Below are 27213 nucleotides of genomic sequence, written 5' to 3' on the forward strand. Positions count from 1 at the left end.
ATGCGAGTTTTACTTCTCTTATTTGCTTTCTACATGCCCCTGACTCCTTTAGAGAACAGCACCGATTCTCAGAACGAAATTCTCATTGAAATATCTCAGGTATGTCGTTATCTTTGTTTCACAGGGAATCCTTTGTGGGCTGTCCTGTCATTAGATTTGTGTATAACTAATTTCATGAATTTAAGCATTTGTTGATGCTTAGAAACTCATGTAGACGCGGGGATAATAAGCATGTCTTCAGTATAAGATAGTGTATGGCCACAGCGCCTCTTATCCACATGTGTAGTTATGACTGAATGTTGAATCTACCTCATGACTAGCATGAGTGGCAGCGTGGATGGCAGCACAGTTCAACAGAACTTTATTACTCTTAATGTTTAATGAATTTAATTAAAGTTTAGTGAACAGTTTTAAAGGTTTATTCAGACATAGCGCATATATTTTAAGCTGTTACTCTTATACTCAAGAAAACTGTGCAACAGGAATTGTTAAGCAGTATTATTGGTTTGTATCAACAACTTTTCTCATTTTCTTATCACTTTAGTTTAGGGTTCTTGATTACAGTTATTTTACGTTAAGTTAAAAAGGAGAGCGCACACTTTCAGTATCAATTTAAATCCATTTTTTTTACTTTTTTCTCCACAGCAAGATCTATGATGTCAAGGAAAAAACATTGTATACGTTTGAAACAATTTAAAAGAAAAATATATCTTTACTATAATAATAACGGTGTCTGTCTGAGGCTGGGGTTAGAGATTCGGAAAAAAGATTGCTTTCACAGGGACTCAGAACTCGTGACATTCAGCTTGGTAGACTGAATTTACCAAGCTGAATTACTTACTGTACTTACATCAGACATTTTACTTATGCTGTTTTGTTCATGTCTTCTCTATTTTTCTTTAGATCGCTGATGGGTTTTAGCAAACACTAGCATCAAGCCTGGCATTGCCTGAGAGTTCTTATATTTTCAATAAGATAACCGACAGGTTGATGTTACATGATGACACATGCTGACAGGTTGATGTTGCATGATGACACGTGCTGACAGGTTGATGTTGTATGATGATACGCATGCAGATTTTCAACACAAATTGCTAACCTGCTCTCATGGCAATAATCAATAATCAATGAGTGCAATTATCAGGGCAGTTGTCCTTAGTGCTGTGCCGGCGCATTCTTGAGTTGCTAATCTAATGAGTGTTTGAGAGGCCGGTTTTCAGGAACCGAACGGAGTTTTCAAACCAAATACTTTTGGTGACCTGGTAGGAGTCACAGAGCATAATTATGCGTGTGATGTTTGGACAAAATCGACAAAAGAATGTTTAGCATAGCATAAACGCGTGCTGTAAACGTGTAGCATTAACTCAGGCTGACAAACACACACGCACGCACATATACACACAAAGACAATATGGAATTTGTTAATAGAGATGTACTTACATCACATGCTTCAGATATGCCGCAATGTTCATCTCATCTCTATTGTTCTGTAGACCATTGGCGATATTTTAACCAATATTTTCAACCACTTACTTTTCTGTTTAGGTTGTTCCAACAAATGACGTCTTGCGAGTACAGAGGAAAGGGTGTGAAGCAAAGCTGAACATTAGGAGAGATGGAAACATTTCAGTAGTTTTAGTTGAGAACGAGAAGACTCTAAAGGAAATCATTGTGAGTTGATAGAGTTTACATTTACGGGTGTTACATGCGAGTAGAGTGCTGTTTCTCTACATTTACTGGTGTTACACGCGAGTAGAGTGATGTTTCTCTACATTTACAGGGGTTACATGCGAGAAGAGTGCTGTTTCTCTACATTTACTGGTGTTACACGCGAGTAGAGTGATGTTTCTCTACATTTACAGGTGCTACATGCGAGTAGAGTGCTGTTTCTCTACATTTACAGGGGTTACATGCGAGAAGAGTGCTGTTTCTCTACATTTACGGGTGTTACACGCGAGTAGAGTGCTGTTTCTCTACATTTACTGGTGTTACACGCGAGTAGAGTGATGTTTCTCTACATTTACAGGTGCTACATGCGAGTAGAGTGCTGTTTCTCTACATTCACAGGGGTTACATGCGAGAAGAGTGCTGTTTCTCTACATTTACGGGTGTTACACGCGAGTAGAGTGCTGTTTCTCTACATTTACTGGTGTTACACGCGGGTAGAGTGATGTTTCTCTACATTTACTGGTGTTACACGCGAGTAGAGTGATGTTTCTCTACATTTACGGATGTTACACGCGAGTAGAGTGCTGTTTCTCTACATTTACTTGTGTTACACGCGAGTAAAGTGATGTTTCTCTACATTTACGGATGTTACACCCGAGTAGAGTGATGTTTCTCTACATTTACTGGTGTTACACGCGAGTAGAGGGATGTTTCTCTACATTTACGGATGTTACACGCGAGTAGAGTGCTGTTTCTCTACATTTACAGGGGTTACACGCGAGTAGAGTGCTGTTTCTCTACATTTACAGGGGTTACACGCGAGTAGAGTGCTGTTTCTCTACATTTACAGGGGTTACACGCGAGTAGAGTGCTGTTTCTCTACATTTACAGGGGTTACACGCGAGTAGAGTGCTGTTTCTCTACATTTACAGTTATTACACGCAAGTTCTAGCCGTATATTGTAAAGCTCTTATAACACACTTTAATGCATTGGGCTGTGAAGTCTCTTGAGTATTCGTAGACAAACTGCTTTTATAGATTTGTTCCTGCTGATATTTAATTAATATTATAATACCTTCATGAAAATAATATAGTCATGGTTTGTGTCCTCATTTTTTACTTGACAGTTACAGGTTCTCAATTCACTTGAACTTAAGTGATGTGAACAAAGTGCATACAACTTCTAACAACTATTTAGAAAATATCATTGCTCGCTGCTTTAACAATTTTCCACCTAATATCTGTTTTCTTAACAGAGAAAAGGTAATTAACATGCTATATATACATAAATATATGTATTTTATTTATTTCAAAACATTTATTTGATTTTCAAATTACTTTAAAGCTTATTAATTAAATGCAACAAGATTTCATATAGATGCAAAATGCTAAATATTACATACGCATATATTTTTTCAATAAAAGGGTGTAAGAGAATGTAACTATGATTGGTGCTGCAGGAACTGAAGTCTGGACACTATTCATTGGCAATACCGAAAGCAAAAGAAAGGATGTATATATTCTGGCACACAGCTTCCTATCACTCTGATCCTCTTGTGATTGGTTTGTTTTAACCTCTGCTAATAGAAATAGGGAGATGATAACTTCAATCAGACGCAAGACGGTTTGTTATTGTTGTTTGTGAAAAGCTGACAAAAACATACTGCTTTACTTACAAACCTATAATACTATTATAGAACTTAAAATAATATTATTATTATTAAATAATATTAATAATACTAATTGCACCCATGATGATATCCCAGGGCAATGCCTCCCTCAGCAGCTGCTGGTACTGAGGCTTGAGAGTTCAAGCATGCTACTAACTTTTAACAAAAACATTTCTTTCTTTAAAGCCTGGTATCTCTCCCTGCTGTTATTATATTCTAAACCTGGTATCTCTCACGACTATTATTATACTCTAAACCTGGTATCTCTCACTACTATTATTATACTCTAAACCTGGTATCTCTCACTACTATTATTATACTCTAAACCTGGTATCTTTCACTACAATTATTATACTCTAAACCTGGTATCTCTCACTACTATTATTATACGCTAAACCTGGTATCTCTCACTACTATTATTATACTCTAAACCTGGTATCTCTCACTACTATTACTATACTCTAAACCTGGTATCTCTATTTAGAAACCTGTATACCTCAAACCTATTTAGAAATTGCAAAAAATAGCCTATAATTTTTTTATAAAATTCTGTAATTTGCTAAAGGTACACGTAGAGTGAAAGATAAACGAATTTGGTTGTCAAGTGATTCTGTTTTCTATGCATCCACACTATGATCTATACTCACCTGTTCAAATCTTTAACCTTCTAGCGAAACAAAAACATTCAGCTGTTCAGAATCATAAAATAATGATGCAAACATTGCAATTAGCTCTGTAACATGCTCATCATATAATTATTATTTATCAGAAATAGTGATAAACTATTCTATATTATCACTTTCTGATAATGTGTTGTTTACGCTTACTAGGCCTTGTTTCAGAGCCAAGGCCTGAGTTTGAGCTGGACAATGTTAAGGTGAGCTGCTACTACCATGAGGCATACCACCAAGGCTTCTTTGACGTGGAAATCAACTGGAGCAACCCTTTGCCAGTTGGCACCATCTTTGGTAATTCAGCTTTCTCTAACTCATGATTAAAGTTGTGTGCTCTTGTTACTATTATCTGGTTGACACTGATCACGTGACTTGAAAGCTTGTTTTTCAGTGATAGTTTTATAAAATTAGCATTTGTGGCAGAGTGCTAAAAAGTTGCTAAAACCTAAATATTGTTTGACTAGATTTATAACTGTTGCAGCTACACAAAGACCTCGGTGCTTTCTCTCTGGAAGTTTCCTGGGAACAGAATGTCTGTACCATAGTAATACATCTGTGAAGATCTTAAGTATGCCTTCTAGAAAGGCTATTCAAACTGGCATGAGTATAATGGTAGGTTCCCTGTTACTAGTCTGTAGCTGGTTTCTCTGTAGAACTTGGCCAATAAATCAGCATTATTGCTTCTGTTTCAGTCTCCATATCAGCCCTTCACTATATTTTCTAAATATCACTCATTTATGTTTGGTGTTCTTCATGCGCCTTTGAAGCATCCTTTGCGACGGAGCTACTTGTACATTGTTGTTGTTCACACCTTTGTATTAGTGTTAAAATTATGATTAAATTAATCTGTTTGTATAAAGAGTATCTATTTTTCTATGTTTTGATACAAAGAGTGATACAAAAAGATTGAAAACATTGTTCCAGTCTTTACTATAATAAGAGCTCTGTCTGTCTGTCTGTCCATAGCCGCGCCAAGAGCATCAAAAAAAAAAAGATTCCACCGCACAGGAATTGAACCAGAATATTCAGATTCTCACCCAAGCATGTTACCATCTGCACTATTCCACCACCTTTTCACATTTAAGAATAATTATGTACATAGGTATTACACAAGACGATCTCACTGCACACGGGAAAAAAGTTAATTTTTTGAGCCTATTTATTTTATGAAAATATTAAACCAAATATTTATCCTAGATTTCAGGGATCTAAAATATTTCTAAATAAGTTATGCTTATGCAAGTGCTTTTTGTGAAAAAACGGATTGACAGAAATTATCACTTTGCTATATTAGATTTATCTCCCCTGTACCTTCTTATGCTTTGTAGGTGTTTGATGAAGAAAACTGCGTAAGTCTCTATCCAGCCATTCATATAAACATAACTGACTGTTCAACACTCTCCAGCGTTTACCAGCCTCCGTGTAAGCTTACCAACGTTACTTGTTTAAATATCTCACATATTCACACCTACCAGATTCATAAGCTGCCATTCAGTTATTTCCTCTCTTAATGGCAACACGGACAGCAACAGAGTGTTTTAAGGGTTCTACAAGCATCAAGTTACAATATTTCTCTGCTCCATTCTATACAAATAGAGTACAAATGTTGGTTACTATCTCTCGAACATAAAGATTTCAAAATGAACACCGAATAAAGAGCTAAAACAGAAAATGTGAAATATTTTCTGCAGTACTCTTGTCAAAAACCAGTACATGCAAAAAATATTTTCGTTTCACTGTCTTTGCTACAACCCAGAAGAACTATGTGTGATAAAACTATCTGATAGCTGCTTGCTGCTTTCTAACAAGATAACACATTGAAGCGCAGCCGTTGGAATTGCTATTTGGTATTACAGGTATACAACCTGACAATGTTGTCAACAAAACGGCTTGGTTTGAAGAAGACACCCTTGATATTAGTTGGCTCTCCTCTCCTCTTTCTGAGAACGTTTCTGTTTATGCCTTAAGATGGGGGTATGCTGGTGATTTACGTAAGTAGTGTTTACCTCTATATTAGTAGTGTTTCCCTCAACACAAGCAGTGTTTACTTCTACGTAAGAAGCCTTTACCTCTACGTAAGTAGTGTTTATCTCTATGTAAGTAGCCTTTACTTCAACATAAGTAGCCTTACCTTTACCTCTACTCAAGTAGCCTTTACCTCTACGTAAGTAGTGTTTACCTCTATGTAAGAAGCCTTTACCTCTACTCAAGTAGCCTTTACCTCTACGTAAGTAGTGTTTACCTCTACGTAAGAAGCCTTTACCTCTACGTAAGTAGTGTTTACCTCTACGTAAGAAGCCTTTACCTCTATGTAAGTAGTGTTTATCTCTCTTCTCTTAATCCAAACGTTTATTCAAACCTTTGCACTCTGACCCATTATGCTAAATTCAGTTTGAGTCCCAATTGTAATAATTAGCTCCCGGTAGTTCCATTATCATAGACAAAATAGATGCTAGATATAATATGCCTACTACCTTCAAGTTTGTTCTCGGTGTCAATTAAATTGTTACTGCTTCCCTCAGTCACAAAATATGTTTACCACACACTTATTAACTGGTGTGCTGACTAAAAGAGCTTTTAAGTAAGCACTTCTGATGTTTTATAAGAGAAATCTTGCTGCAGGCATCTGTACTGGGCTGACTCAATTTTTAATAAATGTTTCCGTGAAAAATAAACCTGCGTAAAACAATCAGTTATTTTCATGACATGCCATGACATGACAGTTTGTTTGTAAGTTACATACAAGGTCCATTTTTGTTAAAGATTGGTCAAAAGTTATCTTCAAACTAAATACACTCGTAGTTGAAATTGCGTTTGTTAGTAACAAGGCTGCTCAACTAGCTGGAATAAACAGCTTAGCACTTAGTAGAGTGAAAACTTGAATTCATTTTAGCTGAAGGCAGAAATGAAGAGTTTCCCTTAAACACTACGCAGGGTTTCACTTTGAAAGAAGCGGATAGAGAAGAGCAATTTCAGTCAGCCAGCTTTAATCTGTCTATGGAAGCATTTGAAAAAGATGACATCATCATACAGGTAATATCATTGTCTTTTGTACATATGATGCCAGCTAACAAGTTGTCCTCGAAAGGGCATTTAAAGAGCTATTAATAGCTAAAGTCAGATATACAGTCTAATTGGTCTTTTTTTACAATATTTCTAGTGAATCCATCAATCACCTTTATTTTGTAATTGAATACACATCTTAAAACGTAGCAATTTGCCTTCTTTTGACAAACTTGTTTTAGCAACTCCATACAAAAACAAATGTTAATTCTGGTAGAATCGTGACACTTCCATTTATACCATTACTACCGAATGCCCGGCGTTGCCCGTGTAATAAAAAAGTCTTTGTGCAGACAATTCTAACATTCAATAATGCAACGATTACATTCTAACTTTCAAGTTTTATATCATGAAAAAAATGTTTTGTGCAGTTCAAACAAATTAAAAGAAAAACAAAACAACTGTAAAGGTTTTTAAAGTTTTTCAAACAACTGTAACCTTTAAACTTCATATAATAAAAAAAGAGTTTTGTTGAAATATATTAAGGGAAAAGTAAAACAACTGTAAAGGTGTTTGAAGGAACCTGGGAAATAATTCAATCAACCTGAGATCAACAAGCTGTGCTGGGATAAATAGATAAACTACTCTTCACCTGGACAACTTGCAAGGGCTAAAAATATTTTTCTAAAGTTAATAAAGACATAAACTGGTGTTGTGTATCCTCGCAAGCATAATAGGACGAGTAGAGACAAATCCTGATAATTTTGGGTAGCGATATCACAAAGACTCCGTTAAAGTTGGCTGGTCACAGTCATTAAGTGTACACAATGTTCTATTTTGTAAATGTTTTAAAGCAAGTACAATACTCTCAATACTCTAATCATTCTGTCATACGGCTAGCAACTGTTTGCAGGTGGTGTGTATATCTTGGTGCTGTGTATTCAGAAATTGTGTGCAGGTTGTTCCTCTGGTCTACTGCTTCATGACTGTTAACAAACTAGTTGAGCTGTATAACTATTGCAGGTGGTGCCTCTGTCCCATTGCTACATGACTGTTAGCCAATTAGCTGAGCTGTACAACTGCCAATCTAATGACAGCTCACGATGCCGAGAACTTTTAACTGTTGTTTTCAGCCCAGAAAGAGTTGATTTACGTGTCACTTCAGTTCACGAAGACTCAGGTAAAAACAGAGCGCTTTGCTTTTGGAAAAAAGCATCAGTTAATGAACTACATATTGTAGTAATAACTCTCACCTAATAATTATTTTAATCCAGACATAGATAGTATCATTTGCCAGATATGCATTAAAGATTTTGCTGTAAAATCTGAATGACTATGTCACCAGTGGGTACCGAGTATAGCCCCTCAATAATGCTGCACAACCACTTCAGGCTATAAAAGCAGCTCTGTAAAATAAACATTCTAATGTAATTATATCAGCATATTCAAAACAAATATATTAAGATTGGAAGCTGTTTTAAATGTGCTATGATAATTTTAGAGTTGTCTTCTCACATAGAATCAAGAATGGAAAGCATTGAACCAGTCATTGCAAGCAAGGCTGAATCTGATTCTAGTACTTTGAAAGAGAATTTGGATAAGATAAACTCAGATCCTACTGAAGGTTAGGAAAACTATTTCTATCTAACGTATAGCCCATGTTGCTCGGTGTTCTTTGGCAATTGCAATTCTTAAAAGGTCATAGAAGACTTCATGCATATTCTGTCACTGTTCTCAAACATCAATGTATTATCAATGTTTGAGAGCACATCTTGATTCTTGCTCTTTGCTCCGGTTAGCTTGGTATTTATGGACTCTTTAATCACACACAACAACATGTTTTGGCTTCATAAACAATAGATTTATGAGTTAGGTCAGATGGTTGGAAGGTCAGAAGGTCTTTTCAACTATAAATATTTCTCAGAGTTGATAATAAACATAAAATTACTAGTATATATAGATAAAAAACAAAAATTTCAGCAAAGTACCCTCTCTTCCAAGCATTTTGTGATTAGAAGGTGAATTTTATGTTTCATTGTAGAAATGAACAGTGAATGGGTTACGATCGGTGTGCCTGTGTTGGCCTTCAGCGTTATCTTTCTCGGCACATTCATAGCCACCATTCTATATAAAAACAGAAAGTTACAGAAGAACCACAGTCTAGATCATCTGTTACAGCCAAACCCTCTCTATCACTCATTATATAAAAACATGTACGTATATACAGTATATACAGTATATACTTGTACATGCATAGAGTAAGTATGACATATCATATTACAATGGTTGCAGGCTACAATTTGTTTTTAACTTGTGCAACTGTCAGGTGTACAATTCACGTGCAGGAAGCAATTGCACAAGCACAAACTCCTTTTAGTAAAGTCCGTTTTATTTATTCTATAATTGACTCGATACGCAGTATGTTGAGTTCTCTGAGTTTGACTCAACAAAACACATAAAATTATATACATCATTTTTATAACAATCCAAAAAAGAAATCTTTTTACTAAACATCACAGTTTTGTATTACATGTCTTCATATACATATTTACACTCCACTACAATACAATATACTACACCACTACAATACACTACAATACACTACACTACAATACACTGAGATTTATATATATATAAATCTCTTTGTCTCTTGTCTGTCGTTCATGTGTCCAATTACAGCTATTAAAATCTAGGAACAAAACATCTGCTTTGCACTAGAATTGAACTCCAAACCACCAGTTTTCTACACAGGTGAGCTAACCACTACGCTACACTGTCCTTGCCATACTATGGAATAATTGTCCACATAGTTATGCAGCCCTTGCTAAAATACTATTAGTTACTACTACCACGCTCCACACTTCATCTAACATCCTAACAACATCTAACAACTTAAAGATCATGATTGTGTGAGAAATCATGACGCATTCTTTTTTCTTAACACTGGTTATAGTAACGGCTCTTATTATTGTAAAGATTTAGACTAGCTCAAGTTACTGAAGTTCATCGAGTAAGGAAACCTAGCCAAAAAAAATAAATGTTCTACGCAATAACTTTTTATTACTTGTGCAACGCCTGACATTCATCTAGCATATAGATATAGTATATATATACATATATCTTGTGTAGTGAAAGGTCATATATATATATATATATATATATATATATATATATATATATATATATATATATATATATATATATATATATATATATATATATATATATATATACATGTATATATATATACATGTATATATATATACATATATATATATATATCCTCATCGCTAAATAGGAATGTACTTTTTATTAATAATTAATATTACCTTTTGCGCTTGTTTTGCTTTTTTAAAAATTTTAAAAGCTATTTCCAAATTTATCGCCTATTTTTTTAGTTTGTAATTTTTAAATATGAAGTATCAAATTTAAATGTCTTATTTCCAGCTCTCTTTCGGTCCTAGCGACCAGCTCCGATCACTAAGAACTATTAAATTTAAAGCTTTTACATATGGACTGTTGTCTCGAGTAGGAACTGTAATCTATATTCTCTCCGTTCAGTCAGACGACAAAGCATCTGACCAAAGTAGGCCGATATCTTATTTTTAAATTTGTACCATTATCGAGAGGTTGTATTCAAAGGTTAGATAAATAGCTTCACTTAAAACAGTAACTCTTTTTATATACCTACTTCTATGAAATCAGTATTATTATTCATTGTATATATGCATATATAATTACAACGAAGGTTCTCTTATGTTATAAGTTAATACAGTAAAATAATAAACTCTAAAAAAATGGAAGCAAATAGTTATGGAAAATAGTTGTACTTATTTTTGCAGCTACTGGCAGTTTCATGATTTCTCCTATCAATCATCAAGCTGCTACTGTAGCGACGGTAGCAGCCTGATGATTGACAGGAGAAATCATGAGACTGCCAGTAGATGCAAAAATAAGTACAACTATTTTCCATAACTAGTATTATACATATGTACATATCATATAGATATATATAGCTTTTTAATTATATCTATATATATAACTAAAAAGTATATTAGTTTTTGTATAATATATAGTACGGAACATCGATGTTTAGTGTAAAAGCTTCTCTGCTTGAATTGAATGTTTTAAAAACTATGAGCACACTTTTCACCAGTTTTATTAGTGGCATATTTGGTTTGATGCCATTTTGTATGAACTTTTTTGTAACCCTTCGCTGTTCTAGCTCATTCCGTAGCCAAAGGTTAGCCTGTGATTTTCAATTTTCATGTTTTATCTCAAAAATCTTTACTATGTATATTCTATTTATATGTAATTGTATAAGATTATTGTCAAATAAATGATTAAATTTAACTGTACGTTTGAGCTCTGTACACTCTGACATCTCTAGCTATACACCTGCCACATTTAGGGTATTTTGTGTAGTGAAAGGTCATGCTTGCTCAACAATATTGCAGAAGAGAAGCAGACAGATGGGAAATAGCCGCAGAGTCCATAGAATGGGGAGATCAGATTGGGTCAGGAGCATTTGGGGCAGTATATAAATGTGAGCTGCAAGACTGGACTGCAGACGGAGAACGACTCCAAATTGTGGCTGCAAAGACATTAGCGAGTAAGACAACTTCTATTGCTCCATTTGATTAGAGAATTTTGTAGAAGCCCGACTAAACATAGTTTTATGTTGTTTTTGTTTATCGGCAACCTGAAGTTTTCCTTTTTTTATGGATGAAGATTGATATGAATACTCTAAAATGTTTGATATGTACAATGAATAAACATGTCAATAGCTATAGCCAAAATTTGACAAAGTAAAGAAGATGATACTGATTATGATTTAAAATATCTCCACGCTGTCACTGTGCTGACTTGTCTTGAGTTTGTCTTGAGTCATGGTTTTTAAGTGTTCTCAAATGATAGTCACTATTCTTCCTATGAAAACTGAAATATGCTCAAATTAAATTTAAAACTCCCAAGATTAAATCTAAAAACTTGAAACAACAAAATCTTTTGCTGAATGAACTCTGCCACCATGTCTATTGTATGTTCAACCTGCCGACACGTTTTTGTAAAAGTTTTACGTTGGTTTCAAATCACTGAACACACTTTGGCATCGCTCTCTAAGCTTCAGAGTGTTAAGTCATACATCATCACCATTATAAAAACTGATAGAGAAATTATAGCACGGAGATGAAAAATTTGAGTGCAGACGCGATGAACAATGAATTGAATGGATGATGAAAATGTCAATGCAAAAATAATTAATATGCTGAACATCAAAGATATCTCCAGTGCTCACTCTTATCCCATCAACCCTATCTACTGCTTATCAAGCTATTCCTCCGATGGAACATACCTCTTGCAACATATTCAGACTTATGTAGCTGTCTTTGTTGTATTGTTATGCTCTTTATTTATTGATGTTTATAATAAATCTGTCAGAGGCCTTCACAGGGTAGTCAAGTAATACATAAAAAGCGTGCATTCTTCTTTGACATATATCCTAACAGAGTCAAGTGTTTGTTTATTGGTGCTTTGTGATTAATAATTACCTATGCTTTCCTTTCTGAAGGTATGTGCACATCTGTGAGAGCATTGAGATAACATCAGAAAAGCTGGTCATTCTCTAGCACAAAAGGCTCCCTTTCATTTGCTCAACCACAGTTGAGCTTTATGACTCACTTGTCTTCAGCGATTCTCTGGAATTTCAGAGCGGTTCTCTCTTACCCCGTATATCTCTAACACTTGTAATACGTATTGGTTCGGTGAAACGGTGATCTTATCACGTGTTCATGTGAAATCACAAAATTAATCTTTGATACCGTGTGAATTTTTATATGGAATTCATCATAAAAGTGCTAATGATTTGATCTAGCGAGATATGAGATAACCTTAAGAGTGGGAAACTAGTCGGAAAGCAAAAGTGAGCGCGCATGTGGGAGAAAACCGAAACAGACGAATGATGCAATAAAATGCTTTGGCAAAAGTGGGCATCAAGTGCGCACCAGAAACTCATCACTGCTGATTGCCATCTCCAGTCGACTGATTCAGCGTCTTCCTTCAGCAACTTTTCTAACTTTCTGAAGTAAACAATTTGATTAGTAGGAGGCATATCTTATCAAATAGCTCCTTAGTTTGCTGACACGTGCGCGTTTTATCTATGACTGCTGGCCTTTCTGTGGCAGACCATAGAAGGTTCCCTCATGACCAGTGATTGGGGCTGATAAGGCTCATTAGTTGATATGGATGAGCCACAAGCGGTGTGACTGATAAGGAAGTGGTACTGCCAGTGGAGAATGTTCTAGAGAATGCTGAATCAAATTTTCAAATACACTCGCGTACACAAATGCTATACAGGTCTAACGCGCAAGCTGTTTCGTTACAAAAAGAAACTTGGGTGTAAAAAACCATTACTTGAGCAGGTTTAAACATTTTAAGCCTAACAAAAGATTTGCCTGCTTTTATTGAAAGATGTCACCCGAGTTGAAAGCTATCTCTGTTCTACAGACTTAAGGCGATAAATAACAAATAGTACAATTCTTCACTTACAGACCCTTTCTTTATGAAAACAAGTAATACAGTGTTGTAACAAAATTGATGCCATGCAATTAATAGTTTTAGCAAGATTTTTCAAAATAGAAAAAGTTATCATTGGAACTGTTAACTTTAATGGAGTTCATTAAGACCTCAAGTTTTTTTGGTCATAAAATATGTTTATTAGTAAAGCCAACCATTGCATTTATCATTAATTTTCATCATTAAGCTAAGCATTGTAGACAAGGTTTCTCAGAACAAGTGGCCATGACTCCTTATAATTTTCTTATTTTCCAGCCTTATTAACTTAAGGCATTCAATACACCTTGGTTGCCATAACAAAAACTTTCAAATCATGACATTCTTTTCCTTAAAACATATAAGTAAGGCTAAAGCCTAAATTTCAATGATTTTAGTTTCAGCAAAGAAGTGAAAGTAAAACTGCTTCCTTTATAGAGGAAACTGTTATACTTCCATTTCTCAAGTAGGATGATCAATAGTACAGCTCATGGTAGCTATCTATCTATGTATCTGTAGCTATTAGCAGCAGACGATTGCTAATAGTACAGCTCATGGTAGCTATCTATCTATGCATCTGTAGCTATTAGCAGCAGACGATTGCTAATAGTACAGCTCATGGTAGCTATCTATCTATGCATCTGTAGCTATTAGCAGCAGACGATTGCTGATAGTACAGCTCATGGTAGCTATCTATCTATGTATCTGTAGCTATTAGTAGCAGACGGTTGCTGATAGTACAGCTCATGGTAGCTATCTATCTATGTATTTGTAGCTATTAGCAGCAGACGGTTGCTGATAGTACAGCTCATGGTAGCTGTATATCTGTGTATCTGTAGCTATTAGCAGCAGACGATTGCTAATAGTACAGCTCATGGTAGCTATCTATCTACCTATCTGTAGCTATTAGCAGCAGACGATTGCTGATAGTACAGCTCATGGTAGCTATCTATCTACATATCTGTAGCTATTAGCAGCAGACGATTGCTAATAGTACAGCTCATGGTAGCTATCTATCTATGTATCTGTAGCTATTAGCAGCAGACGATTGCTAATAGTACAGCTCATGGTAGCTATCTATCCATGTATCTGTAGCTATTAGCAGCAGACGATTGCTAATAGTACAGCTCATGGTAGCTATCTATCTATGTATCTGTAGCTATTAGCAGCAGACGATTGCTAATAGTACAGCTCATGGTAGCTATCTATCTATGTATCTGTAGCTATTAGCAGCAGACGATTGCTAATAGTACAGCTCATGGTAGCTATCTATCTACCTATCTGTAGCTATTAGCAGCAGACGATTGCTGATAGTACAGCTCATGGTAGCTATCTATCTACTTATCTGTAGCTATTAGCAGCAGACAATTGCTAATAGTACAGCTCATGGTAGCTATCTATCTACCTATTTGTAGCTATTAGCAGCAGACAATTGCTAATAGTACAGCTCATGGTAGCTATCTATCTATGTATCTGTAGCTATTAACAGCAGATGATTGCTGATAGTACAGCTCATGGTAGCTATCTATCTACATATCTGTAGCTATTAGTAGCAGACGATTGCTAATAGTACAGCTCATGGTATCTATCTATCCATGTATCTGTAGCTATTAGCACCAGATAATTGCTGATAGTACAGCTCATGGTAGCTATCTATCTATGTATCTGTAGCTATTAGCAGCAGACGATTGCTAATAGTACAGCTCATGGTAGCTATCTATCTATGTATCTGTAGCTATTAGCACCAGACGATTGCTAATAGTACAGCTCATGGTAGCTATCTATCTATGTATCTGTAGCTATTAGCACCAGACGATTGCTAATAGTACAGCTCATGGTATCTATCTATCCATGTATCTGTAGCTATTAGCACCAGATAATTGCTGATAGTACAGCTCATGGTAGCTATCTATCTACTTATCTGTAGCTATTAGCAGCAGACATATGCTAATAGTACAGCTCATGGTAGCTATCTATCCATGTATCTGTAGCTATTAGCAGCAGATGATTGCTAATAGTACAGCTCATGATAGCTATCTATCCATGTATCTGTAGCTATTAGCACCAGATGATCGGTAATAATATAGCTCATGGTCGCTATCTATCTACCTATATGTAGCCATTAGCAGAAGATGATTGCCAATGACATTAGTTATGGACCTAAAAAGTTTCAGTTGAGAAGTGAGAAAAATTGTGATCATACTATGGACGAAAAAAAGCACATATCAACAAATTATATAAAAATAAAGATACAAGTAAAAGTCAGGTGTAGTTGATTTTTTGGTGTGTAGAAGTCATCCTATTTATATCTGATTGCGCTATTCTATCATCAAGTCGTGAACCCAGCTCTGAATATTGCTACACCAAACTCAGTTAAAAGTTATGTCACTAAAAGTTGGATTGCCTCCTCAGGCACGTTTAGTATAATTACATGCAGTAGATTTTTAAAGCAAGTATTTGAAACTTACTGAAGTGCTATCATGCATTTCTCACATATAAGCATGTTTTAACAACTAGTTTGTTTTGTCATTTGTTGTATTGCAACACAGTATAGTTCAATAATTTTGGGCAGTTTTTCAAAATAAAAAGAATAGGCTATATTTTGTAGATGAATACAATGCCCTATCCTATCAGCAGTTCATCGAAGAAATGCTTGTCATGAAAGAGCTAGACGAACACCCTAATATAATTCGCCTAATTGGTTGTGTTACTCTATCGCAGCCGGCCTGCCTGATTACAGAGTACGCTGCTAATGGAGACCTCCTTTCTTACCTCCAGTCTATAAGACTCCGAGAATCAGTAAGCTGCTCGCATGTGATTGCTTCAAAATCACAATGCTTGTATAAAAATACATAAAAGAAATATAAAGTGTTTACTTGATTACTCTTTTTACCTCGTCAGCCACCCGCGTGAGTCAGCAATCGGCAGTTTTCGTCCGACACAATAAAGAGGACTGCAAATATATATAGCGTTGATTAAATGTTGAAGGAGAATCAAGTAAAAAAAATCAAGAGCAATAAAGAAAATTTGTGAAAACTTATGAATTTGAAAAAGCAAAATGTTTAAAATTCTTTTATATAATTATCATTATAATGTACTATTTGGTGCAATTGCTGCAAGCTTCTGTTTAGCCTAAATAACTTAGATATAGTTCAGGCTTTGTGCCTTACGGCTATTGCATTTGAGTTGTTTCTAAAACTTCTTTCAGAATTCGTGGCTCTATTTTTGAAAGGATGCCAAAGGCAGCATTGTTTGGAAAGGCAGCATTGATTGGAGCAGTCATGTTGTAGTTGCTAACAAACTTTCATTAAGAAAAGAAAATTTAGTTTAGCTTTCAACTTAAGGAAACTGCCCGACTGTTTAGTATAAATAGTAGGCAGTATATTTGGTCTTGAAAGAAGGCTGGCCTTCGGTGGCCAACTGGGAATGCGGAGAGAGAAGGATGTCAAACAGGCTTTGATAGTTTGGAGAGGAACAATATCCTCACTTGGCCAACTCACAAAGCATTATAAGTCTAAATTATACAGTTGAATGGGCAAAGTTAAGATCGCGTGATTAAATTTCTATTCATTTAACTGAACTCCTCTGTCAAGTGACAATAAAACACCATAAAATGGTGTCTAATTTTCCTGTGATTGCCGTTGAGCATTCATAAGGAAAACCACGAGAGTCGCGCTCTTTCGAACATTCTGAGTTTCTCATTAGTGAGTGACTTTTGTGCCCTCTACCTTATCAGTGGCTGGAAAGCGATTTACAAAGAAGCAATACCATCTGAACGAGTGCCAACAATTGAAATACGTAAACCGCAATGAAAGTGGAAAGCCAGAAGTATTTGTGCGATAAGTGAACTCTGGAATAATTTAAATAGTTCTAAAAGCTTTAACACGTGGAAAACAAGTAAAATTTGCATAAAAAATAACCAAAAACTAAAAAAGATTAGCATCAACCTCATTTGAAAAAAAGAAAATGATGTAAACCTATTGCGAGGGTTAGTCCAGTTTTAGCTGGTTCTATCACTCAGTATCAGAGTATGTTTCAGAGAGGCAGGTAAACTAGGTGCTTATGGCAAACGAAGTAAAAAGAGCCTTTCACTTTTTATAATCATGAGTTAGTTGAAAGCTAGCTACTAGTTCCTTCCTCAAAACTCTATAATAATCACTAAGTTTTAGAATAGGAAATCACTGTAGGTAGATATCTATTTTATAAGATGTACTTTATAGTCACCAATTAATGCAGTTCAATGCAAGTTAAACCATGATACAAAAAATAAAATAACAACAAAGAATAAGAAAGTAAAATTTTGTATAATGGAAGAAAAAGCTCCTTTTGCATAACGCTGTAATATAATATGGCAAGGGGTTGATGCATGGTATAAGGCGTAGTAGATTTCTGTGGGATAACTCATCACTGACAAATATCCTCAATTATACCCCAATTATACCCGATATGTAGTGCAGAGATTTACAACCGTAACCAGAATGATGTAATAGGGGGGATGTGTGGAGGTTTGCCGGTAGAGTGAGTGACAATGAATTTAACCTCACCTGACTTTTCCTTATCCTGAAGAATGATCGAGCTCATTGTCTTTTAAGGGAGAGGAAGATGATGGTAAGACGATGAATTTGCTGCAGTATGGTCATCTGATACAGATTGCCGTTGATGTCGCCGCAGGCATGGTATGTTATCTAGAAATGTCTGCGTGTGCACTCTAGAACAACAGGCTAAACATAATTACAATAGACCATCTCTTTCTATTAATGACTCATACCTCAGTGACAATGTAGTCATATGACTAATATGACTAGATTTGGGAGTAAGCAATCCACAACCTAATGAGCATGGTCTGAATGAGAGATCAGATCAGCTCGCTGATTTGGTTAGTTGACAGGCGTATTAGGCAGCTTCCCAAAATAATTTTCTTGCTTCATTTGGCTTATGCGTTTGCCCGCTATTCTCACCACTAGGAATTGCTCATACATTTATCCTTCTTTCTTAACTCACTGTATATCTCACTTTTTCCCTCACTACTCACTAGCAAACCATCCCATTCAACGTTTTAGAGTTAGCTGCCAAGAGCGGACAACTCTTCGAAATGTCTATTTTATAGGAATATATATCAGACAAAGGCTATGTTCATCGGGATCTAGCAGCACGGAACCTTCTTCTAGATGAATGTTACACAGTAAAAATTGCTGATTTTGGACTCACGCGGCTCCTGGCCACTGAAGGTGTATACATTGCTCTGAACAGCAAACTACTTCCTGTCAAATGGCTGAGCGTGGAGGCCCTTACTGACTTGACCTTTTCTCCTGCCAGTGATGTGTAAGCTGCAGCGCATGCTAGTCTTTAGTGTCATATTCTTTTTATGTATAATCAATTTGAATTTCTTGCAAAAAATTTATCCTATGTTATTTTAAGTATTGCGGCCATGCTCACCGGAGCTACTCAACAAATGAGATGTCAGAATATACTGCATGTTTTCTGGCACCTTATGCAGGTGTTCGGTCATAACAACAAGCTGGGGTCTTTTAGCTTGTTTACCGACTCAGAGATTCTTGTCAGTTTAATTGATGAAAAATATTTATTTCATCGACTAAAGTGAGTAGTGGTCAAGTCCACCTTGGCTGTTACAGCCATTACACAAAAGGAAAGGTAAGCTATCTAGCAAAGTGAAAGCTATCTAGCAATTTTAAAGCTATCTAGCAAAGTAAAAGCTAGATGCATTTATATTTCTATTAAACATATAAATTTGCGTTCACATTTTTTATTTTTAAATAGTTTATCAAATGCATATAATTATTACTTTGATGGCAGAATACCAAATAACAATTTTTAAAGTTTTATATTTGAATGATAATATGAGTAATAATGATAATATGAGTAATAATGATAATATGAGTAATAATGATAATATGAGTAATAATGATAATATGAGACAATCTCTGCTTGACACAATCTTTAAAACAATCATTAGCAGTCTTCCAAATGTCTTTGAATATTTATATTCCAGTGACTAAAGCTGAACTAGAGTCAAAATTTCCTGTTTGTAGTAAAATCGAACACGAAATGTCAAGCTGTTTCCTTCTACCTACTTCAAAAGATTGCAAAAATCTGGAACAAAGACACTATTTTTGGCAGGGCAATTCTTACTGGACAGCTGGGCTTGCAGAAATACAGACAATGAGCTGATCATAGCACCTGTTTTGAACAAAGTTTCTCCTTTATAAACAGGTACAAAAAATATTTTTAAAAATCCAATTCGTTGCAGGTGGGCCTTCGGGGTTGTCCTGTTTGAATTGGTTACACTGGGAGAAACTCCATACCCTACGATTGACCCTACAGACATGCTCAGATACCTTGTAAATGGCAACCGTATGGGTCGACCAGCAAACTGCAGCGTTGCATTGTAAGTTAATATATATGTTTATTTATGATGCGTATTATTTGCTATGCAATGCCGAAACACTTCCAATACGCCGTGCATGCTAAATGTCAGAAATAAAGTTGTTTCTTAGCACCTTGTAAGTTGTGTCAAATTAAAGCTGGATTTTAAGCTTGTAGTTTCGATGTTGCACTCACGCATGCTCTTTGAGAATGCTAACTTTGATGTAACATTTCAAGGAATTTAATTTTTATAGGATAATAAAATGTGCCTGAGATCAGCTGTAAGTAGGTGGGTGTGGAAGGAGAGAGGTTGCTAAGAACACATCCGTTTTGTTTACATACATTTGTATCCTTGCCAAAATCTGACTGACTTGAGTAGACAATAACAGACTACTATCAGGCAAATACTGTTAATACATACCTGGCTACCAGGTAAATCTTGTTAATGCATACTTGGCCAGCGGGTAAGTAACTTTCTCCTGAATTAATGAAACAGCTGATTAGGATGTAGAATACGCTTAAAATAGAAATTTCTTTAGCCTGAGTAATTCTTACAGAAAATAAGGTCTCCATTCAAGAGTTCAACAAGCATACAAAGCAAAGAGGCAATAATTAAGACTAACATAGCCTACAGTCTTTCACAGCAATTACGTACTTCATGTTTTTGCAAAAGGGTTTACACGCTTCTTTGGCTCTCAGGCTCAAACACTTCTTCGCTCTATTCGTTTGCTAAAACTCTTCTAAAATAATCAATTCAGCGTTAAATCAAACAATGTAATAAAACAATTAAAAGAAAGATCAGATTGAGCTGACTTTACGAATCTCTTCTCTTCGTGGTGCTGCCGCATACATTCAGATATACATTTGTGTTATTCTATTTTTTTTCTATTGATAAGTACTCCATATATAGGTTCTGCAAACCTGAGTTGGCCGATAGAGGTAGCTTTGTCTTTTAGAAATCTGTTGATTGAGTAAATTTTGTTGCAAATGTTTCACAACTTGCCGAACTGATTTTAAAATAACGATTATACAAGCTCCTGAATAAATCTATTCTATAAAACAGGGTGGGCCGAGCAGACAATTGTTAAAGCGGGACAGCACTGTCCTTGTGTTGCCATGGCTAGCATTATAAATGGTAAAATTGCTTTACGTTATTCTCCGATCTTCTATGAAATTCCTGATGCGCTTAATCAAGTCCATGAAATGTGGAGCACCTGCAAGTCTTGTCATCACACAAGGCTTCAAAACAGCTCGCTCACCTGGCAAACATTCTCAGGAAATTTGCTTTGAGTTTTCAATAACAATCTGGTTTACTAGCTTTTTGCTGTCAGGTATTAAACCAACGGTCACCGCATGCTACACGAGATTAAAATACTATTTATCTTGCCATAAGACTCACACTATATCGCCGTTTGTCAGTGGTTTCCTTTTGGTGTTCATCGTCGATTATGTAAACCATAAACCTATGGCATCGACGAAGCAATGCAGACGTGTCAGAAAAATTTGCGGCTGTCAAACTTTTCCAATTTTTCGCCGAGCATCAACGACCGCCTTTAAAATGTGAACCATTTCGGCGATGGTAATTCGCTGTTGTCATTAGCGTGATATATTCATTTTCGCTTATGACCGTTACTGCGGGACTAGTATTTGATTTCAGTCACGCAAAAACAAAAAGGCTTTTTCGCAAAAATTTAAAAAGAAAAATGAGAACACTACGTCACTGATGTAAACACAGATGGGTTTGTGATAGTGTGAACATCGTTATCATCGACAATCACCGAAGTATTGTGGAATCAACGCTGAGATACGGCGATATAGTGTGAACCAGCCTATAGTAACCACTTACATGTATCTAGAATTATATTGGATGCGTCGCTGATGATATTAGACACCAGACTATGTTAGCAGTGTTTGTTGGGAGTAGACTGAGAGTAGAGTAAAAGCATACTGCAAGTAGACCGAGAGACTAACATTTCAAATAGATCATGTTGGGGATTATTCATGTTGGGGATTAACGCACAGTTTATTTAACAAGATAGCAACAAGCTACCAATTTTTTTTACCAGATGCTTCGGAAAATGCTTTCAGGATGAAACAGCTTTTACACAATGATGTGTACTTAAATAATAGCTGGCTGTTGTGACCTTCAAGGACAGACAACTCTAATGTCTTTGGCACTGTAGCAGAAATTCTCATATTTCCTTTTTTTATTTAAATAGCCATTATAACATGTTTAGTTTGCTGTTCGAAGTCTTTTTTAGTAATTAACGTTGCAGCTTTTCAACTTAAAACTTAATCGGAAGCTCGAATTTTCAGCAATCATGCATAAGCTGTTAACATCGTTGATGGGTATAACTCATTGTTCTTCTTTTTATAATAGACGCATGAGTTTTAATGACACCGGTTAGTCATATGCTGCATATCTGAGTGTATCAGAGGATAATAAACCATCTCTTACCGGTATTTTACAGCTATTGATTGTGTCTTTTACGGCTTTAAGAGTGTTTGAAACAAAAACCTCTTCACCGAGTTATTAACACCAAATAATAAGACATGATTTATCAGTCGTGCAATCAATATGACCATCCTGAGACACACCGGTGAGCGAGTTGGCTGAATCTAACTAAATTAGACCTATTTTGGCAATTTCCGACATATGGAGCTACATTGAATTGCCGACTGCCAAACGGCTAATCTTTGTGTTCACTTACAGAACTATATAGATGCTGGAAAACCGACAGCGATTGTTGACGATCTCTAAGTGTTAAATCAATTTTTTATCCTGTCATATTCTGTACGCTTATTAATGGTAAAATGTGAATGACAGTATCAATAACTGTTGTATGTTTTTTATTCTATTTATAAAGATATTGAGAATTTTTCGCCTGAAAGAGTTACAGAAATGTAGGTACGCGCCAGTCGGGTCTCATCACTTCATCTGTCACGGTTGTTAATATCTAAAATTGTCTAAAATATGCAACCTCTGCGGTTATGTTTACTTGAGCGAAAGGGAAATGCAGACATGTTAAAATAATCCACCCAATCTATCATACCATAGACCATAGCAACCCGTTATAAGGGAGAGCGATGAGTCAGATACGGCGCGCATCTCAAAGCCGTGTTCAAGTTTCAAGATATAGCCAAGTTAGTCTAAGTTTTGCGTTGCAGATCATCTTTATAATTAAAAGCGGTTAGAAGTCTTTCACTCTTGAACCATCATAAGTGAGAAACCATTTTTTAAAATATTTAATTTTGATACTGACTGAAGCCTTCAAAGGAAACCACAATGTCTGTATAAGCCTGTATAACCAACTTTGTGCCACTCAAGGCTGCGAGTCAGTCATTTACAACATAAGTTTTTGTTATAATTCATTCTTCCTTTCATTCATTCATTCTTCCAGTTAAAGAATAATCTTCATGTATAACTCAGTCTTAAATTGCAATATGCTTGTCAGTTAGGCATTGTCAATCACTTGGCACAATCACCTGCGCTTTTGTCAGCGTTGAAGGTCCATTCAATCACCTTTCACAAGTAATTGATGGGCTCATAGCGCGCAGGAAGTGAGCATGTTATTTATCTATAAGATTGTCTTATACCAGGCCCGCTCATAATCACCTGCTAATTGCTCTGTAAAAGCTGTAAATTTGCTGTTACAAGCTCATAAAGAAAGACAGCCAAGAAATCTTTCTTTGTACCCGTATTTGATATATGACGTTTCTCCGAACAAATAATCAGCTCTGCTTAATAATTTAGTACAATTTAGAGCTAGTTTGTTTCCAATTATTCAACGAATTATTGTTAAAACAACAAAATAGTTTTTAGTTATAATAAAAAAATATTTGAAGTTTTGCAAACAAAGCCAATGAAATGCTCGGGCCGGCGTATTAGCTTCCCGTAAGAGAGACTTATAGGGTATAACGGGATGACGCTCTGCAAACATTAAGATAACGTGTGACATCATCTTTGCAATTCATGTTTTAACAATTCTTGACATATTTGTCTGACGCAAAGAGGTATTGCATTTCTCGTGTGGAATTTATGCGCCCATCTATCCATTCATCTAGATAAGTATTTACGGATGAATAAATTTTGATTTTTATTTGCTAAAAAATATTAGGTGTCCACTTGTGTTTTGATAAGGAATTATGAAATTGCCCAGATTATAGCACCTTGTATCACATGATGGCCTGTGGATTGCTAATATCTTTTTAAGTGCATTTGCCTTGTCATGCTTTCTCCCAGGTCGCTAAGTGATACTTCATCATACCAAATGCACTCTCAGACGATCCACTCTGGTCGACGTGTTTAAACCAGTAATTCAGCCATTTTTGTATCGAGGATAAGCCGCTAACATCACGAAAAGCTCTGCGGCCTAAGTTTTATTGCTGCCTTCTTGGTCAAATTAAAGAGTTTCGGATTGAGCAAGCCCCTACTCAGGTTTGCAAAATGATCTAGGAACTCCATCTTATGCACCTGTGTTTGTGCAAGGAATTATGTGACCCTTGAACACGGTGTTAGGTTTGCTGTTTGATATGAACATAGTGAGAAAGTTGACATCCTTGTACTCAGCTATCACCGTAATTAGGTAGCTCTAAAATACGCTTCATCCATTTGACACTCTTCCACAGGTGATAGAAAGATGTTTCTCACAAGTCTTCTCTCTTACACTCAATCTTGAGACCTGTTCACGCACATCGGATCAAATATATAGTCATCAATACTGCAAAAGTTCCAGGGCTCTTGTAGCCATCAATTTTAATCTCATATCACATTTCAATTTTAGACAATCTTTATCATGGATCACGATTATTAATGGTTGTACGAAGTTGTTTTCTCTTTCACCTTGTTGTCCTTGACCAATAATTATTTTCTGGCAAAATTTTTCATTCCTTCTTTCAAGAAAAACTTTTTTGATAGTTTGATGAAAGACATTTTAGTTCCAGGGAAAAGCAAAAAATGTAAAATGGTGACAGCAGCAGGAATAACTCTGTCCTTAGTGAGCTGGTTACAATACTCATTGTAGTGATCCCTTTAGACACCTTCAAATGTTTTTTAAACTTTTTAAAGTGCTATGAAATGGTATTTAATAAACTCATGAGTGCTGGATAGTCAAAAATGCTGTTAGCAAAGGTAGGACAATATTGTGTACAGAATATTATTGGTAGCAAAAGCTTGAAATTGCAAGAAGCTATCGTACAATGAGTAACTATTTAGAATGGGTTATTTAGCTGTTAGGCATTCATCAAATAACTGTCAAAAAAGTGTTGAGTAGCTGTCAGGAATGCGTTGAGTAGCTGTCAGGAGTGGTTTGAGTAGCTGTCAGGAGTGTGTTGAGTAGCTGTCAGGAGTGTGTTGAGTAGCTGTCAGGAGTGTGCTGAGTAGCTGTCAGGAGTGTGTTGAGTAGCTGTCAGGAGTGTGTCAAGTAGCTGTCAGGAGTGTTTGAGTAGCCGTCAGGAGTGTGTTGAGTAACTGTCAGAAATGGTTTGAGTAGCTGTCAGAAGTGGTTTGAGTAGCTGTCAGGAGTGTGTTGAGTAGCTGTCAGAAGTGGTTTGAGTAGCTGTCAGGAGTGTGTTAAGAAGCTGTCAAAAGTGTGCTGAGTAGCTGTCAGGAGTGTGTTGAGTGAGTTTTGCTAATTATGATGTGATACAATAATAAATATATTTGGCATATGTTTGATTAAATATTTTAGACACTTTAAAATTAACATTGAAATTTTAAAAATACAAGTTAAACAGTGTGATTTAAAGGAAAGTATTTGTCACAATTGATCGAAAGGAGCAGCGTCTATTTCAGACCAACTTTTTTAGGTACGAGCTAATGCTGCGTTGTTGGAAGCCGAAACCAGAAGACCGACCAACATTTCGAGAGCTGAACACGTTGTTGAGAGAGTTACACCCGAGTTATAAGTCAGATAAAACTAATGGCCACATTGCAAGAGACATTACAGGTGACTGCTGGCAATACTGCCTAAGTTCTTGCACATGTTTGTGCTTTTACAAATTTTTCCTCGATTATCAACCTGTTTAGTTTACTTAGTTTCACCTTTCAGTTATTGATATCTTCTTCACATAACTTTCTCATGATAAACAGCGTGACTTTCGTTTGAAGAAACTGTATATGCGTCTTTGCATTCCATTAGCTATTTGTCACAAAGTACAGTTTGTTAGGAAATGTTCAAGTTCATTTTTTAAGGTCGACATGTAAGAATTGCATCCGCTATTTCGTTGTATTCTTTTAAGATTATACACGGAAAATTTTTTGGTTTCCGTAATAAACCTAGTGGCTCAGCAAACAAATGATTACTCGTCATTGAATGTTTCAATTATTTTGTAGGTAGCGAGTTTGTTAGCAATTTTCTCTCTTTGATGCAGGAGACATGTCAAAACAATTTTGAAACGTTATAACTGCGATAAAGTTTTGTAGAATTTAATCTTGAAACATCCTGGCAGTCAGATCACCTCAAACATCTAAAACAATAGCAAATGATAAAATACCGATACTTTCAAATAAAATCTACTAGAACTTTGTGCAAGGTCATTTTTTAAAGTTAAATGAAACCTAAACTTGAACTTATGATCTTATTATATTTGTTCTCAATAGGTTTTGACGTAGATGAAGGATGTGGAGATGACTCCGAAGTGCTATGCAAGCCCCGTCTTTTGTCAGAGAGCAGCAATTACAGCGAAGTCAACATGATTATCAGCTCTCCAGACCTAGAGCGCGCAAGGATAAACGTTAACGATTTCGTCAGCCAATCGGAGTGCAACTCAGTCAGTAGTAGCCAATCCCATTTAGATGATGTACCCCGATTCTACATAGAAATTTATGACCAAGATTCTGAAAAAAAAAGTCAACGAATTTCTTCCACAAGATTGTAAATGTTTAATGTGTTGGGAATATCTTATTTCTCTATTCACTTTTTTGAGTTTTAATACCATTTTGCTATGTTGAAATCTTCAGTTTCCTGCTAAAATCATTATTTATCAGTTTTCGTTCTGAGCTAAGCTGTCTATTGAGTGAAGTAACCTTCATATTAAAAATATCAATGATTATTATGTTATGCGGGCTACCGTCTTCCTTACCAACAATTAGCTTTCACAGAACTTATCAACAGCTTACCATGTCCTATCACTTATCCTTTTACGTACACCAATTCACTGTCACTTGTTGCGGCCCCACATTTCCCACTGCCATTCACACCACATACTATCACCATCATCACTTGATGCTGCCCTCGCCACCCATTGTCACCCTCGCCACCTGT

The 27213-nt window shown here is 35.9% G+C and overlaps 1 protein-coding gene across 1 annotated transcript; it reads left to right on the top strand.

The window, feature by feature from the left end:
- On the top strand, positions 1-26995 carry LOC137399778 (uncharacterized). Its single transcript, XM_068085999.1, has 18 exons — positions 1-99; positions 1546-1671; positions 3129-3231; positions 4169-4306; positions 4494-4624; positions 5341-5434; positions 5869-6003; positions 6906-7045; positions 8039-8195; positions 8517-8639; positions 9057-9228; positions 11473-11627; positions 16173-16363; positions 18157-18240; positions 18672-18886; positions 19833-19970; positions 25757-25896; positions 26550-26995. Exons 1-18 carry the CDS (start codon positions 1-3, stop codon positions 26825-26827), a joined length of 2619 nt encoding a protein of 872 aa, XP_067942100.1. The 3' UTR covers positions 26828-26995.
- Positions 26996-27213: the final 218 nt, after the last annotated feature.

The sequence above is a fragment of the Watersipora subatra genome, chromosome 7 (assembly GCF_963576615.1).
Source record: "Watersipora subatra chromosome 7, tzWatSuba1.1, whole genome shotgun sequence".
Lineage (NCBI taxonomy): Eukaryota > Metazoa > Bryozoa > Gymnolaemata > Cheilostomatida > Watersiporidae > Watersipora > Watersipora subatra.